A 17,695-nucleotide genomic window follows, 5' to 3' on the forward strand; every position below is an offset into this window, starting at 1 on the left:
ATGCCTTGGCATTGCAGAATCCCATTAATTGCTCCTGGTATCTTACTAGTGAAGGAGATTATAAGTTTAAAATTAAAGGGGGAGAATCTCATCAAAAATCACTTATGACCTGCACTGCAACCTCTGTGTAACAGAGCCTAACTGGAGAATAAGCTACCCCATCACATCTCCTTTGACCAATGGAAAAAGGAACACAAAGTGACCTTGTGCAGTTTAACATTGCCTTCATTTTTTCAACTAATATTTAGTGAATACTTATGAGCTGGCACTAGAAAGTCAGTCAAGCTGTGCTCTAAGCCCTCCACTGTCCATCTGGAATAGTAGAGCCTGGACAATGGTAAGGAAGTGATGGCTGTACCCTGAAGAACATAAATATCTCTTTTTAAACTCTTCACCAATAGTTTTAGATTATAAATCCGAAACACTGCTTGATCCTGGTCCTGAGATCATGTGAAAAGACTTCTCCAAAGTTCACCACTCATCAGTAAGCGTTATTAGGACTGAGATGGAGCAAAGGCACTCTGCTGTGTCCCTGACTCCTTGCAAGCTTTTTAGCTGATGATGTACTGGTGACTTGCTGAGAGCTGACCCCAGTGGTCTGGGCCATACCTAGATGTGAAGAGGGCTGGCTGTCCCTTCAGAAGGGACTTGTCTTGAGTTATTGTTGTGTTGAGCTAGAGCTGATGGGACAAGAGCCGCTACCGTTGTGTTCTAGACAGTGAAATAAATGTCATCTGACTTGGGAAACAAGTATTCACGACCCCGTTGAGAGCCTAATCAGAGCTCCAAAATTATTGGGTAGAGCTCCCTCAAGTGCAGATCCCGGACCTCTGCAGCAGAAATTACCCAAGGTATTTGGTAGAAATGAAAATTCCCCATCTCATCTCATCCTTGACCTAATGAATCAGACACCTTATGGAAGGGGGAAAAAATAGAAACCTGAGTTTAAAACAAGCTCGTGAATAACTGATGCACAGCAGTTTGAGAACTGACGTTTAGGACATGACCCATGCCTCTAACAGCTTACACTCCAGACACCTGGAGAGGCAGCCACTGTGGATCGAGACTCTGGCTTCAGTCTTCGCCAAGCAACACGGGCAGAACAGGAAGCTCTGGGCTTGTCTTGACCAATCAACCTGCAGTATCCAGAGGACAGGAAATCATGTCTGCTCCTCACTGATGTTCATCATTCCCGCTGCCACACAACAGTGTCATCCTGTAACCAGAGCCAGGCCAGCAGTCACCAGGAACATGTAGGCTGCCTAGTTGTGCCTAGTTGGCCTTCTTGGATATCAGCCATCCGCACAACTTCTTAAGAGCTCATTCATGCAGAAAAACTGCAAAATGTGCTGTTCACCTGTAAGTACCAAATCCAGTGAGGTAAAAATTCTCCCAGATTAGAATTGTACCCTGTCCCCTAAATCCTACTGGGACTATCAAGAGAGGGTGTGATATAGCTAAGGTTATTGCTGGTGACGTTCTCCATGGACAACACTTAGTTCCACTAAAAATAGGCAGCAATCTTGACCCTTGCCTTTGACTGGAGAAAACTGAGATCACAGGTTAACTGGCAGCCACACGGCATAAGTATCTAACGTGGTGGGCAGGGGCAGCACACAGGTTACCTGCCTAACCGTGTGGCGAGCAGACTGCAGACCACAGGTCAAGCATCTGGGGGTGGGGCTTTAACCCCTGGGCTAAAACCATCTCTGAGCCCTCTGGGATACCTGCTGGCAGGTGAGCTGAGGATGTACACAGCAAACGTGCTTGATAACACAATCCAACTGGGGAGTGGGTAAAGTGCGTTTATTTTCTTCTGTATGTTTCTTTTTCAAAAAAAAGAAAAGGAAAAGGAGAAAAAGCCTCCTGCCTTCCAGCACCCAATGTCCACCGGGCTTGGAGGGGGTGGAACCAGGGCCAGCCCCCTAGGAGAAGGTGTAGGAGTAGAAGGCAATGGCGTTGACGCTGTAGTCCATGGGGAGGAGGTGCCCGATGTGCCTAGCCCCTAGGCTGGCCCCGCCCAGGGCAGAGGAGTGCCGTAGCTTCAACAGGGTGAAGCTGGAGAAGGAGTTCTGAGCCTGGATCTCTCTGCCCTGGGTCAGCGCCAAAAGGAAACCTGGAGGAAAGAACGTAGAGGATGCAGATGAGAGACCAGGGAGAAGGTGGGGACAGAGGGAGGGAAAGAAGAGGCCCAGGCCCTGAGGCATCCTGTGGAGGTCCCACATGCCAAATCCCTAACAGATGGCTGCACCAGGGTGCGTGAGTCCAGCAACGGCTGTGGGGCACTGGAGCCCGAGGCCCCCAGACCCCGATGCCTCCCAGGCGTTCCTAGGTAGCATCAGGGATCCTGGAGCTACTTCAGAGTATCTAATGGAAACCACACAGCCACCTGAAACAAGCTGCAAGGTTGCAAAAGGCACATTTCTTTCCTTCTAGCTAGGATTATGGTGACTGGGATGTCACCACATGCTGGTCAGAAGCTCCAATTTCAAGTCAGATTTGTCTTTAATTTTTAAAAGGTGGTGCCTATTTAATAAATCCTCTGGAAGAGAATGTCTTTCTAAGAGTTCAAGGAAGCTGGATGGGACATTGTAAAAGGGCTCCCTGGAAGAGTGAAGGATGAGGGTCTTGGTCTGAGACATCAGTGGCCTGTCCAGGCCTCAGGGCCCAGGTCCCAAGTCCTCCCCAGACCACCCCCTTTCCAGCCCCATCTCTTGCCCTTGCCTGTCTCAACCTGCCCCCCACCCTATACTCACCTTCCTTCAGCAGCTCCCAGCTCTTCCACACAGAGCCCACACACAGGATGGGGAGGCCAATCTCCCCTTGGAACAAGACCTGGAGGAGAGCAGAAATGGATACTGGAGGCAACCAAGCCTCCCCAGTGCCAGAGGGGGACGTTTCTTAAAACTAGCCCAACCGATCTCAGTCACTCTCCCTCTAGCTGAGAACCAGAAGGTGGACTCAAAAGAAAAAAAAAGGGAGAAAAATAGAGAGATTCATGAAGGCAAGGTAGAGGACGGAAGGGAAAAAAGAGTTAAGCAGCAACACAGAGGAAGAAAAGAGAAGGGAGGGAAATGGACAGAAGCAGGACTGAAAGAAGGGGGACAGCACATACACCACAGTAAGCCAATCTGCTATATATAAACACGGATGAGGGAGGGCACTGACCCAAAGAACTTCTTTGTGTTATAGACTTCCTGCAGAATTCTTCTCATACCCTAAGTTCCTTTAAAATCGTATCCAGTTTACACAGTTTGGTGGGACAGTCTCATTCTAATGGGAAAGGGCCGAGTCTGGCCCAGCAGCTCCCCAGCCTCCATTTCCCGCCTTCAACTCACCGGGTCAATCTCAGGCAACACTGCCACAACGTGTCTGCCCAGCATCTCCCCAGCCTTCCTGAAGATGTAACGGGAAAGGGGATCTCCCTGCTGAGCACCTGGGGTAGGGAGGAAGGAATGGAGTGGGTGAATACCCAGGGAGGCTCCGGTCCTCAGTGACTCTCTTTCTCTCTCTGTCGCAGGGCAGCAACAGTGCAGTGCGAGTACGATGGCTAGCAGAGGTCTCAATCTGGAACAGATGCTCACCTCACGGCGTGTGGGGAAGCCAGCCTCCAGAGCTGCCTCTCGTCCTTACCCACCGGCCCCCACCAGCTACTTTCACCCTAGGAAGGGTGTCCTGGACAGAGGTGGCTCACTCCAGGCACTCAAGAAGGGCAGCCCCACTGGGGAAAACACTGGCACCTGGTCTGTACTCCCACTTACACTGAGTTATTCAGTCTGTCCCCGAAGGTCTCTCTGCTCTGGGGACTCAGGACCCTACTTGAACAGCTGGCTGGTACTCCTCTCGGGGCTGCCCACCCGCCTCCAACAGTCTGCTGTTAGTCAGCCCAGCCCCTTCCTAGCTCTGCTCTGAAAGGGCCTCAGACCAGCAGGAGCTAAGAGGGCCCTACAATGCCCTGAGGCTTCAGGAATCCAAATTAAGGGAGCATGGACCGCACACTGGAGCAAGAGCAACGTGCAGACAAGCCCTATGGTTCAGCTCCTCCTGATACCCAACCAAATACGCCTAACCGCTCCGTGATTCCCTAGGCCTCTGGGTATCACTCGTTAAAAAAGAAAGTTATAGATCTGCCCAAAGGATAACTGCTTCATAAATTTCTCAGAAACAGACATACAGCCTGCACAAGCCGTGACAGCTGTCACGAAGAGAAACAGGTAATGTAAAACGACTGGCAGTACAACCTGCGTGTCCTTCTGTTTCCACCTCAATGCTCACCAGTACCAAGGCCCACGGTGGCAGAAAACTGACGGCACTTGGTCAAAGGGAAATTGGCTTCCAATCCCCATCTGAACCCTGCTCCACTCTCCAATTAGGGAGGTCTTTGCAGAACAAAGTCAGATAAAAACCCTACCCCATCTCCAGTACCTTCTGCAACTTTCCGGCAAAACCCAGCAAACCTGCATTTATCAAAGTCCCTATACAGGTGGGTGAGGATTCCTAGCCGATCTGGCACCTGAGAGACAGAGAAAAGGCACAAGACAGTCATCAGAAGCAAAGGAAAATTCCCAGTCTGCCCACCCAGTTGGCCTTCCTGATGTCTCTACTGTTTGAAAAGCTGGAATAATATTTGTTTAAGCTCTAGAGTACAAGGATTTGAGATTTCTCATTTGAGAAAAGTTATTTGTTTTCCCCAGCATGGCTCTACTGCTCTTTAGAGGTTAGCCTGGACGCAACACAGAGCAGAGACCTGCGCTCACCAGAGTCTTCTGCAGTTCCTTGAGGTGCTTTTGAAAAGATTTCTTTGGTCGAAGGAATCTAACCACTACTGCTCATTGCACCTCTCCCTTAAGAGTCACAATGCAGATCAAAGGCTCTGAGAAGTCAAAATTGATTTGTTTCTCCCACACTTATTTCACCACATAAAGCGCATCTTCTACCTCAACTACCTTACACACCTGTAACGCCTCTGAAGGTCCCAAGAACCAGAGATTCCCTAGAATACGTTACTAAAATGGAAGAGGGGCTGGGGGGCTAAAATTTGAGCATCTGTGGCAACGTATTAAGCATGTCATACATACTTTGTCATTTAATCTTTCTAATGTCTTAATGACTAAACAATAAGAGAGGGAGTAGTAGACATATTAGTGGTGTTCAGAACCAATCTGCTGAGTCAGCTCACCTAAGTGGCCCTCAGCCAGAGAGATGTCTCTCAAATAAACTTACTTGCCTTCTCCTCTCTCAGCCTCCACCTCTGGTGCAGCTAAAGGCTGCTGTTTCCTAACCCACTACAAATGAGCACAGCCCAGACAAGGAGGGCAGTCAATCCCTGATGCCCTCCCTGGGTGGGAAGCTGTACCCTCCCAAGAACTCTCCCTGCCCCTCTTTAACAGGCTCTCCTCCCTGCCCCATACAGCCAGAGGCAGCTCACTGGCCAACATACCTGTTCAGACTTCACCTGCTGTCCCTGTGTCTGTGTGCACTGTCTCCTGATCTCACCCTGCACCTCTCACTTCAGCCTAAATGGCATCTGCCTTCAACTCGCCGCAGAGTCCAGCTGCCCAAGGATGAAGTCCAGCCTGTCCGCAGCCTACCCTCTCCTCGTGCGGGGAATGCATGCCCCCCTCATTCTGAATCCGGTCCTCACAGACGACTTCTCCATCCTCCAGCTCTGACAAACAATTCCCCCCGACTTCCCCGGGCCCACCCAGTCCCTCTCCTGAATTCACTCCTGCTCGGTCTCCCGCTGCCCTATCCCAGGTATGCATGTTTACCAGGGGCAGGGGGAGTACCTGGAAATAGTTGAACATGGCCTGTTTGACATAGCCAATGTCATGAGGAGCCGCCTCTAGGTTGTCGATGGAGTCAAACACTATTTTCACTGCCTGGTGTGCAATCCAGTAGGCTGCAGAGAGCAGAAAGGGCTAAGAAGATGGGGCAATCTCCCCGAGGTCACAGGGAAGGAAACTCACACCTAGACGGGGTTGAGTATTACAGAGAATCAGGTGCCCCAATTCCCAGCCTGGGGTCCTCTAATTAAACCATATCTGACTGACCCACGTAAGGGAAAGCTGGAGGGGGAAGACTGAACAGGCGAAGCTGCGTCACATCAGCTCCCATCCCCACGTAAAGACCAGGTCAGCCAGCTGCCACCCAAACCACGAGAGTCACTGCCAGGAGCTGGACCCTAAGGGCCCTTATGAAAATGTCCACCTGCTACCTATGAAGAGGTGATGGTGGGAGGAGCTTCTAGACCCCCGTCCCACTAGCAGACTGGTACAGCATTTCCTGACATCTATGGCCTTAACCTTCACAGTGTCAATTCCCTCCTAAGGACTCCAAAAGTCAACACAGGTAGGCAATGGCTATTATGCTGAGGCATGAATCTGAGTCCTGGGTGCAAATCACTGCTGAAGAGCACGGCCAGCCAGTAGTCCAGCATTTGCATCTCTAGATCTCTTAGTCATTATCTTGGACTCAGATTCAGGCGCTCTCCCCAGAGAGCCCCAGGGGGTCAGCAGGCTGAGGGGAGGGGAGAGGAAGATGGGGAGCTGCAGGAAGTGAACGGTCCAGGACCCTGAGCCAGGCCCAGTCGGCGTGAGCTCACCTGAGCCCTCATCTCCCATCATGTGGCCCCAGCCACCGCAGCCGCTCTCAGAGCCATCGGGGTTGATGAGCCTGCAGTTGGAACCTGTCCCAGAGATGAGCACGATCCCACCTGGGGAAAGGGCACAGGAGGCTCAGTGTGGCCGAGGCCCTGCACAGAGCACACAGCTTCTGACTGAGGAAAGAAAGGACAGAAACCAGCCCCAAGCAAAGGGATCACCACCCAGTTTTGTAGAGAAAACCGAGCCCAGCTAGTTTCCTGCCTGAAGGTGGAGGGCCTGGGTCTCAGAGAAACTCCAATCACACAGTGCCCTTCTCTAGGGAACAGAGAGGCACACGAGTCTGGGTCTCCTTGCCCAGCCAGCCTTCAAGTGACTACCTGCTTTACTGAGTCCCTACCATGTGCCAGGGATTGTGTCAGACCCTATTCACACAGTGATACTCATTCAGTACCCTAAACCACCTTATGAATACAATTACCCCCATTTTATAGATAAGGAAATTGAAACTCAGAGCGTTCCATAACTTCTCCAAGCTGGTATAGCTGGCAAAACAGGAGCTGAGATTCAAATGCCAATCTCACGATACCATCACTTTTTATACTCCCGTCACAGAGTTCCTCCCATTGTCTTTCCAGCACTTGCTGCTTTCTCCAGCCTGCTTCCTCGCTGCACTGCCCAGGGGCTCCCTCCTCTGCAACGGAGTCTCATGTTGGACTCCTTTCTTGCTTCCCATCAAGACACCCTTCCTGCCCTCCCTCCTTCTGTCCAGTGCCTGCTCTGGCAAACCTCAGCTAATGAAGGGAGCAGGGGCTGTGATGAAGGCTGCCTCCCAGGTATTTACTAGTCAACTTCTGCCAGCTAAATCTAAGGGGCTTCCCCAAGAAAACCGGTTCTCAACCTCACCCCGCCCTCCACCTCCTCACCATCCGGCGTAGCTGTGGCGATGGAGCCGGCGGCGTCAGTGGTGATTAAGTAGCTTTCGCTCAGGTAGGGAAATCGGTCCCTCAGCTCCTCCATCAGGATCCTCACCGCGTCCTCCTGATCCCCACCGCTCAGGGATAGGCCCTAGGCCACGCGGGAGGTGAACGAGCAAGCAGCGCCCCAGACCCAGCTCCTTTCTCGACCCCCTCCCCTCCTACATCTGCTCCCTGCTTGCTACCGCTGGGCATACCCTGTTCATGCAGCCCCAGTCCTCCCTCTGCCACACACAGTGCCTCATCGAAGGCTGCGGCTGCAAGAAGAACCTGGACTGAGCCCTGCCAAGACGAAGGATTCAACGATGCCAGGTGAGGAGCTGGGGAGGACAACAGTGCCCTTAACAGAAAAAATCAGGCAGAGGAGCAAGTCGAGGAGAGGTAAGCTTGGTTCAGAATGCGTGGGGTTTGGCTGTGCCTGCAGGACACCTCCCTGAGGATACGTCCAGGAAGTAGCCGGAGCTACAGCAACTCGGGAGAGAGCTGAGCCAGGAATAACAGGTAACATTTCATCAGACCTTATGGGTCAGGCTCTGTGCAAACCACTTTGGGATGTATCATGCCATTTTACCATCCCAGCAACTCTGAGGTAGCTACTGTTTCCCGTATTTTCCAAACGAGGAAACTGAGGCTTCGAGCAGGTAAGTAACCTGCTTAGGGTCACACAGCACAGATGCTGAGTGACAAAGCTGGGATTCAAACCGAGGTCTCATGGCTCTCCAAAGCCCTGTGCCCTTCCAATCCTTGTGGCTTGTAGGTGACAACGCAGCCACAAGAGTGGATGTGATCAGGTGAGTTTCTAGACCAGAGACTAAGCCCTCAAGGCCTTTCCCTTTGCAGTCATCGGACTCATCTAGTTCAAACTCGCTGTCTCAGTGTTGCTGTGACCTAATTCCCAAACTCTACCCAGACTCACCAGGCTTCGTAGAGGAACAAGAGGATCCACCCCTGCTTTCCGTTTGGCCCTGTTCACCATCTCGTTGATCCTCTCCACACACTTGTCTGTCCCGATCAGCTGGCCCCAGTCAAGGGAAGGAGGAGTTACAAAGGCCTACATGACCTCTGTCGCCCCTACAGGCTGCCAAGTGAGCCCCCAGCCCCCACCTTAACAGGAGTTACAGAGAATAAAGCCACAGTCAAGCCCACTGGTCCCCTCAGTGTGGCCTTTACCCAGTGGTTTGTGCTGAGTCCATCCGCTTCTGCCAGGACCTGCCCATCCTCTGAGAGTAAAAGGACCTTGGATCGTGTGCCTCCCCTACAGAACACAAGGGGGCACTCAGTCTTGCTCAGAAAAACCTGCAGATACAGCTAAACTTGTGCAGTCCTTGTCATAGGCAGAGCCCAGAGTGAGGGGGACAGCTTCAGCAAGCCCAATCACCATTCCCAAACCCTCCTCTGTGGCTGGGTGTTTGCTGGGCTCTTGGACTTCCAAAACATTGTTCCTGCTCAGCTTCCCTTGGGGGTATCCTACTGATCCTGCAAGACCCTAGTCATATATCACCTCGTCCTTGAAACCTCCGATGTGTGGCCCACCACTATAGCTCCATTAGTTCAGCCATGTCAGTGCCCCCATGGACTCCTCTGTATTAGAAGTGCATTAAGCTGTTTTCCTGTCTGCCTCTCACTAGACTACAAGTTCCACTGGGTCAAGCTCTGGATCATTTATTTACCCTCATTCCAGGCACAGGTAACATTCAGTAAACGTGACTAAAAAGAATGGCACGTCTCTCTGCTTCTCTCACAGTAGCTAAAGCCTGCGTTTAGTAGCTCCAGCTGCCAAGATTTTCAAGACACCCTTGTGAGAAATGCTGGCCAGATGACAGGAAGAGTTAATACCTGCTTAAGCAACTAAAGGGTCAAATGCTTATTACTGGGAGAAATGGTAGTTTGGAGGGAGGTCAGTGGTGGTGCGACGTATGTTTCTTTACTGATCAGTACTTTTAGGAATATCACAAAAGGACAGTGAAGACCTGCTGATCAAACTCAAAAATGACAAGAAGTTTCAAGGGGTAGTTAATGCATGAGGCGGCAGATTATCGTCCCAAAGAACCTCTTGACAAACTGGAAAAATGGGTCATATGTTACACATGAATATAAAAGGGATGAACGCAAATTTCTGTAGTTTTTTTTTTTTAAAAAAAACAGTGCAATACATACAGGGCAGGGGAGATCAATCATAACAATGCATGTGAAAAAAAAGACTTTGGGGTCCATGAGTCAGCAGTGAAATGTGACTGCCACTGAAGTAATGCAATGTCAGATTCAAAAGTAAGTGCCCTAGCTCAGACCCTCTACTGTGCCCTGATTTGACACACCCAGGGGACCCACACCCACATGCAGGGGACTTAGCAATCATTCGGTTCATCCCTCTTATCACTTCACACACGTGGTAACTGAAGCCCAGACAGGGCAAAACTCTTGCCCATAGTCAAACCGAGGGGAAGAGCTATTACAAAAAGTCCTGCAGACAAGCTTCCGAACAGGAAATAAGCAAGAATAACAGAGGGTTGGATCTAGAGTGAGTAGCCTGGAGTGCCAAGAATGGAGGGGTTTCAGCCTCCCCCAGCTTTAGGTCCCAGATACTTTCCGGCAAAGATCACTGTCCGGGATTCCACCACACCTCCGCTCCCGACCCCCAGTCCAGCAACTTCACACCCGACACCTGTTCTGCAAAACTCTCTCCGGAGCGGGAATGGAAAAAAAAAGCTTCTCCAGCGGAGCACTGTGGAGTGGGTCTTTCGTGGGAGAAAGGGCTGTGGTTCCGCCGCTAAACACAAAGGACCTGCCCCGGGGTGTGGCTGTGGCACACAGTGCCTACAAAGCACACGACCGCGCGCGCAAGGGCACCGTCGCGCGGGCACACACTCCTCCTCCAGAAGACCCCGCAGCCCAAAAGCCCAAAGTGGCCGGACCCTGACTGAGGTGGGAGGTCACCAGCCTGCCGACCTGGCCACGGCCTTCCGCCCCGCCCTCGGGCCAGAGAGTGGCCCAGGCCGCCCCTTCCGGACTCCCTCCTCCGGACCGCACTCACCCCTCTACACCCCCATAGAGCGCGGCCATGCTGCTGCTACCGCCACCGCGGATCCCGCCGTTTGCTTCCCTCCAGTCGGCGATCCCGGACCTCCAGCCCGCTGGGCACCGCCCCGCGTCACGTGAACGTCCGTGCGGTCCAGCCGACTCCCAGTGCGCGTGCGCGGGGCGTGGCACCGTGGCCCGCCCCAAGCCTCAGGGCTGCTGGTCTGGCTATGGCACCGGGCTGGGTGAGTGCGGTCCTCAGCGGCTCCCGCAGATCGCCTCCCCGCCTCCTGAGTCCTGCTTCTGGAGATGGATACGGGATCCCAAGCGGAGGAGCCAGGAAGGGGTGTTTGGGCCGGACCCCCTAGACCCGTTGCCCTACTCTCCCCTCAGTGCCCGGAAGTTGCTGGCAGCTCCGCCTCGCGCGTGCGCAATGCGTGGGAGCCACGTAGACTGGGTGAAACATGACAGTGAGGTACACCTGGCCAGACCCCCACTGGGGTGTGGGATCGGGGAGCTGCACGAAGCCAGGGGACCACTGGGAGTCCTAAAAAAGTGCACTGTTCAACCCAACACCTGCCTGGCGATGGCAGAGTCACACCGTGGGCACACGAGCACCCATTAAGACTTTACGCTGGACTTGTGTGAATATGTGTAACCATGAGTAACCAGAAGCAGGCTGGGAAAGGAGAAAGCTCCCCAGGCTGTCCTTGTAAGCCTAGAGATGAAAGAGTTCAGCTTTCACTACTTTCCAAAGAAAGTTGGGTTCTTTGTAGAGGGTATTTGGGGGCTGTAGACTGCCAGGCGAACTAGCAGATACAGTTGGTGAAATAAAATTCATATTTTATGGCAAGACAAAAATTTAAACATGAAAGTTTTATCTCCCCTTTGGCTTCCTCTCTCCCCCCTATTGTGCATTGTGTATCTGCATTATGGATCGACCAAGCCTCCCCAAACTCTTGCAGGAAGGGGGACCCCTTCCGGGGCCGGAGAGTGGGCTCTTGTCTAACGCTCAGAAATGAATTGTTCGAGGAGACACACGTGCTGACAAAGCAAGAGACTTTATTGGGAAGGGGCACCCAGGTGGAGAGCAGGAGGGTAAGGGAACCCAGGAGGACTGCTCTGCCACGTGGCTTGTGGTCTCGGGTTTTATGGTGATGGGATTGGTTTCCAGGTTGTCTCTGGCCCATCATTCTGACTCAGGGTCCTTCGTGGTGGTGCACGCATCGCTCATCCAAGATGGATTCCAGTGAGGAGGATTCTGGAAGGTTGGTAGGACAATATGGACTGGAGTCTCTTTTTGACCTTTACCAAATTCTTTGGTTTGGTGGTGGCTTGTTAGTTCCATGTTCCTTACCAGGACCTCCTGCCATAAAACTACTTGTGCAAATGGTTACTTTGGAGCCTGGCCAGCGTGGGTGGTTTCGGTCAGTGGTTCCCCTAACAAAACCTCCGTCGGCAGAATTACCAGCTTAATCATAAAGAGCAACGTTCTCCTAACATCGGTAAGACAACTCCTTAAAGATAACAGTCCTTCTTGATAAGCGGTCACGTGGCACTTAGATCTGGATTATGTAAACTGTCAATAATACATCATTTAATGTACAGCCATCTTTCTCAAAAAACTTGTTATTACTGTGCTTTGACTTCTAACAGGTGGAACAGTGCTGAGAGCTTTCTGAGATGCTCTTCTTGGGTTATAATCCTCAAATTTGGCTGGAATAAAACTTTCCATTTCTTTCTTAGATCAACTGATTACTTTTTTGTTGACAGGTTTTACAAGCCTTTTGTTGCCCTCCAGCCACCACTGCACTCTCCTTCCTTACACGGGGTCGTGACAGGGAAAGGGAGGACAAAGGGGAAAGATGCCAGGTCTGGGAGTCAAGCTGGGGCTCCTGCGTGCCTCTGCGGGCTCCTCTAGGCGGTTCTGGGCCCGTAAAGGGCAGCAACTCGTGCTAGAAGGACAGTCAGCTGCCCTTGGTGTCTCTTCTGGAACATCAGTCTAGGGAGGGGTCCTTAGCAGGGCCATTCTCAAGCTGGCCTGTCCCCACTCCCCACCCCCATCTACCTGCCCAATAAAAATTAGTTAAGATGTACGTAGTACTTTATGGTTTTCAAAACTCTTTTGATGGTTAAATCCTGTGTTAGCCTGAGTAGGTGGCTGTTTATCATCTCCATTTTGTAGAGGAGAAGCAGCAGCAATTATGTGTAATTCACCCAAGGTCATCCACTAGGAAATGGTGAAAATGCTTATCTTCACAACTTTCTCTTTTGCTTCCTTTTCTAACAAGAAATACAAAGGGAAACTTTAATATTGTCGTACACATAGATCCCAAGGCTTATTGCACTAGTGCATGGAAAGGTACAGTCTTTTCAAAATCCACCTATATCTCCTTTCCTTCAAAACTGCCAGTTTGGGGACTTCCCTGGTGGCACAGTGGATGGATGGGACTCCCGTCTTCTTAAAGAGAAACCCTGCACTAGGGTCCTCTTTCCCTGATAGCCAGCTGGGTCTGGTTATGCTTTGGTGTGAACATTTGGTGTATATGTACTTTTTAAACTAGAAGAGGGGAGTCTTTTCAGTTCTTACATACTTGGGACACTGAAACACTTCAGTTTAAGCCCCAAGAATAATTAAAAAGTAAAGCACTGCATCATAGGGAATATTGGAGAGAGGAGTAGGATTTTTTTTTTAATGCCCACTATATCATTTACATCCATAGCACATCAGACCTGGAAGGTGCTTAATCCAACAAACACATATTTTTAGAATAATGGAAGTAATAGATTCTGGTGAAATTAAGCTGGCAGGATTTTTTTTTTAAATATTTTTATTTATTTATTGGGTTGCACTGGGTCTTAGTTGCGGCAGGTGGACTCCTTAGTTGCGGCAGGTGGACTCCTTAGTTGCAGCTCGCCGGCTCCTAAGTTGAGGCACGTGGGCTCCCTAGCTGCGGCTCACAGGCTCCTTAGTTGTGGCATGTTAACTCTCAGCCGCAGCAACATGTGGGATCTAGTTCCCTGACCAGGGATCGAACCTGGGCCCCCTGCACTGGGAGCGTGGAGTCCCATCCACTGCGCCACCAGGGAAGTCCCGAAACAGGGAGGATTTTTGAAGGAAAGGAGATGTAGGTGGATTTTGAAAAGACTGTACCTTTCCATGCACTAGTGCAATGAGTCTTGGGATCTATGTGTACGATAATATTAAAGTTTCCCTTTGTATTTCTTGTTAGAAAAGGACGTAAAAGAGAAAGTTGTGAAGATAAGCATTTTCACCATTTCCTAGTGGATGACCTTGGGTGAATTACACATAATTGCTGCTGCTTCTCCTCTACAAAATGGAGATGGTAAACAGCCACCTACTCAGGCTAACACAGGATTTAACCATCAAAAGAGTTTTGAAAACCGTAAAGTACTACATAGATCTGAACTAATTTTTATTGGCATTACTAATCAGTGTCTGCTATCCAACACAGTAGCCACATGTGACTATCAAGCACTTGAAATGTGGCTGGTCCAAAACGAGATGCACCGTGAGTGTAAAATACAGGATGGCAAAGATTTCGTACCAAGACAGAATGTAAAATATCTCCAATAACTTTTACACAAGTTACATGTTGAAATGATATTATTTTGGAGATAGTGGGTTAAAATGATATATTATTAAAATCAATTTTGCCAGTCTATTTTATCTTTTTTAATATAGTTACTAGAAAATTTAAAATTATACATGTGGCTCACACATTTCTATTGCACGGTGCTATTTTATATCCTGTCTCCTAGACGTCTGGGCCAGAATATTTCGGTCATTAAGTACCTGTTTATGAACTATGATTGATTTAAAGAAGAAAACTGCATTGAATAAATGACTGTACCTTTGTGTTGTACATTAAAGTTCTATATAAAGCTCTTTTAGGTACATTTATCTCATTTGATCATTCTAACAACCCCATGAAAATATCAGATTTCTAACCACATATTACAAGTGAGGAAACTCTGAAATCAAAGTTATTAGCCTAGGTTCACACAAATAAGAGATGTTGCTTAAAATGTGTGTGGGTAGTTCCCGTAATGGGAAGGAAATAAAGATGTTGCAAGGCAGACAACTGTTCACCACTGTATAGCTTGTAAAAGTGTAATGCCCCTTTGTACTGGACTTGCAGCATCCTGACAGCTGCTCCTGTGAAGCTCACGAGGTTGGTAAAGTCCCCTAAGTATCTGCAAGCCACAGTTTCATTTTCTGTCTTCTCTAGTTTGTCCCCACGACTCCAGAGAGGCCCTATTTCCTGGGGGATGGAGGGGTCAGGTAAGAGGCACAGGAGGGAAAAATATCTCCCCTCCCAAATCCACTTAACGATTTTGGGACAGAGGATTTAGTGACCCAAGATCCTCAACAGGTTATGTTGACTTGGTTCATGGAAGCACAACCACGTCTGTTTTCACTCAGCACTGTATTTCCAGGGCTAACCTCACTATCGAGCACAAGATAGGAGGTCCATGAATGGTTTTGAGAGTACTTATAAAGCACTGTACCACAAACATGAGAGCTAGTCAATGCTACTGTGAACTAAAGAAGGAAGCAAGCAGATTCTACGGCACAGCCAATTTGCAGAACAGACTGGGGAAGAGAAAGACGTTTGGAGAAAATAGAAATGAAACTGCGAAGTGGGGAAGTGGGAGCTGGACAAGTGGTCAGGGGGCCTCAGAGGGATCTAGCCCTAATCTGTCCTGCATTGGGAGATTGCCAGTACATGTGTGACCTCAGCACTGAACTTTAGGCTAATTAATCTGGCAGGTTCCTTGTAGCAGGACAACTGGGAGGGAAGAGCCTGGAGCAGGGAGACACTTAGAAGGCTGGGGCAATGGCCCAGGCAAGAGATGAACAAGGAAGTGATAAGGGACAGGGCAGAGGTCATGGGAAGGGATTGAAGTTGGGGTGCGGATCATACTGACCTCGTCCTCTGTTGATCTAGGATGAGGGCAGGGACAGAGGCTGGAGTTGCCTTTCTTACAGTGAAAGAGAGAGAGGTGAGGGGCTGCCTTGCTAAGGGTGGAGGTGGGACTCTGAGGCTGGTTGATGTAAGGCAAGAGCTCTTCCAGACCTGCAGTTCCCCCAGGAACAATCCAGAAGGGGCGGGGTGCACACAGAAGCAGGTGTGGATACCTGGCTATACACAGTCTGCCCTTCAAGTCTCCTCTGCCTTGATCTGAAGTGGTTCTGAAAGGGGGGCTTTGGGCCAAGGCAGCTACCCCAGAAAATCCTGTTGGTTTTCTCCCTCTTACTGGGCATGTGGGTGTTTATATATGTGTTTACATGCATGTTTTGGCTGTGTCATCTATATGTAGATGTGTGTACATTTATTTATATATTTGAACTCGTCTTTGTATATGTTTCTAAGTGACTATACGTGTCTACAAGTGCATGATTTGAGATAATATCTTTTTTTTTGGCCACCCCTGGAGGCATGTGGGATCTTAGTTCCCCAACCAGGGATGGAACCCATGCCCCTGCAGTGGAAGTGTGGAGTCTTACAACTGGATCGCCAGGGAGGACCCTGAGATAATATCTTTATGCACTTTTGTACTAGTGTATGTACAGAATTAGAATTAGCATTTCAATTCTTTTTTTTATAAATTTATTTATTTTTGGCCACATTGGGTCTTGGTTGCTGTTCGCGGGCTCTCTCTGGTCGCTGCGAGCGGGGGCCACTTGGCTGCTCTCCGTTGTGGTGCTCCGACTTCTCAGTGCTGTGGTTTCTCTTGTAGCAGAGCACAGGCTCTAGGTGCGCTGGCTTCAGTAGTTGTGGCATGCAGGCTCAGTAATTGTGGCGCACGGGCTTAGTTGCTCCGTGGCAGGTGGGATCCTCCCGGACTGGGGCTCAAACCCGTGTCCCCTGCATTGGGAGGCGGATTCCCAACCACTGAGCCACCAGGGAAGTACCAGCATTTCAATTCTTAAAGGAACCTAAGCAACCTGCATATCTAGGCACCTTTGAGCAGATGCACAGATGTACAAGTGTAACTTTGCAGGTTGTGCTGGAGCTGGCCTGCACTAGCTCACAGAGAGCTAATTGTGCACATCTTTCTCACTTCTGTTCAGTGGTATGGTATTGGTAGCTCTAACTTACCACAGTGTGAGTATTTATACCATAGAAATCAGCAACTGGTACCAATCACATTGTTGTTATTTTTGTTTCCCAGAAAGCTGACTGTTAAACATTTACCAGCACACACTGGATAGATGTTTGTCATGTGTGAGAATGTCGGTGATCTGTGTATATCAGTGCAGAAGTAACGTATACGAAAGCGTGTCTTGTGTAATGTGTCCAATTTTTTTATAGACCACAGACTCAGGGGTGCAAAAATGCAACTAAGTATTTTCCCACAACTAAAAGTAATTTCTGTCTCAACCCTCTGCTCTTAATCTAGTCACTTATAGGGGAACTCGGGCATTTCAGGTTCAATTTAGATTGAACACTCGTCCGCCTCTTGGTTCCCCGTGTTTGTGTCTGAGGGCCAGATGTAAAGGGCACTGCAGCAGCAGTGAGGAGGGGCGGCTCCAGGCATCTGCTGAGACGGTGCGGTTTTCCCATCCAGGCCTTTGCTTATTCGCATCCAGTCTCCTGGCATCTCCTGAGATTCCCTCGGCCCTGTGAAGAATCCAGTTTCCCAGTGCACGTTGCCGTTTTTGAAACCTGTAGTCTTGGCAGGTGTCAGGGCAGATTTTGGTTCCCTCTTCCTGAACTCCCTCCAGTCTGCCGCCTCCAGGAGTCACAGAAGAAGAGAAGCAGTGTCACATCCCCTCACAGCACAGTACCCTATAAGATAAATCTTATAGAGGCTGAAATTCCCAGAGGTCAGGAGCCAAGCTGGGATTTGAACTCAATTCTCTCTGACTCCAAAGCTTTTTCCACTCTACCAGACTTCCCCAGTTCTCCATGGATTAGGGGCAGTTGGTACAAGCTTTTGATCATGATGGGTTAGGCCACTGGTACTTAAGTAATCATAGAATTCCCAATTCCATCGTTTGACCCTGTAGCAGCAGGTACTGCTCCCGACACTGCAGTACAACGGGAATGCCAGAAATAAGTGTGTGTGGAG

The 17,695-nt window shown here is 49.8% G+C and overlaps 2 protein-coding genes across 4 annotated transcripts in view; one reads left to right on the forward strand and one right to left on the reverse strand.

Moving 5' to 3' along the window:
- Positions 1 to 1,785: 1,785 nt before the first annotated feature.
- NAGK (N-acetylglucosamine kinase) lies at positions 1,786 to 10,965 on the reverse strand. Of its 3 annotated transcripts, none has more exons than XM_060169682.1 (10): positions 10,611 to 10,940; positions 8,750 to 8,834; positions 8,496 to 8,594; positions 7,529 to 7,670; positions 6,605 to 6,715; positions 5,790 to 5,902; positions 4,426 to 4,513; positions 3,339 to 3,436; positions 2,757 to 2,835; positions 1,786 to 2,116 (listed from the first exon to the last, which is right to left on the reverse strand). In XM_060169682.1, exons 1-10 carry the CDS (start codon positions 10,637 to 10,639, stop codon positions 1,926 to 1,928), a joined length of 1,035 nt encoding a protein of 344 aa, XP_060025665.1. In that variant the 5' UTR covers positions 10,640 to 10,940; the 3' UTR covers positions 1,786 to 1,925. The 3 variants fall into 3 exon arrangements, with proteins under 3 accessions (XP_060025665.1, XP_060025666.1, XP_060025667.1); XM_060169684.1 differs by having other exon boundaries at positions 1,978 to 2,116; positions 4,412 to 4,513; positions 10,611 to 10,965; XM_060169683.1 differs by lacking the exon at positions 8,750 to 8,834 and having other exon boundaries at positions 10,611 to 10,923.
- TEX261 (testis expressed 261) overlaps positions 10,676 to 17,695 on the forward strand; it is a 31,078-nt gene continuing 24,058 nt past the window's right edge. Inside the window, exon 1 of the mRNA XM_060169686.1 lies at positions 10,676 to 11,069. Within this exon, the coding sequence (XP_060025669.1) occupies positions 11,028 to 11,069 (42 nt within the window). The 5' untranslated portion in view covers positions 10,676 to 11,027. The remainder of the gene's footprint in view (positions 11,070 to 17,695) is intronic.

This window comes from Lagenorhynchus albirostris, chromosome 13 (assembly GCF_949774975.1).
Source record: "Lagenorhynchus albirostris chromosome 13, mLagAlb1.1, whole genome shotgun sequence".
Taxonomy (NCBI): Eukaryota; Metazoa; Chordata; class Mammalia; order Artiodactyla; family Delphinidae; genus Lagenorhynchus; species Lagenorhynchus albirostris.

Excerpts from the sequence above, each read along its gene's own strand:
- NAGK (XM_060169682.1), bottom strand. The coding sequence starts at position 10,639 with ATGGCCGCGCTCTATGGGGGTGTAGAGGG. Across the intron at positions 3,437-4,425 it reads TTGCCGGAAAGTTGCAGAAG|GTGCTCAGCAGGGAGATCCC; the intron begins GTACTGGAGATG and ends TCCCTACCCCAG. Across the intron at positions 2,117-2,756 it reads CTGGGAGCTGCTGAAGGAAG|GTTTCCTTTTGGCGCTGACC; the intron begins GTGAGTATAGGG and ends TCTTTCCTCCAG.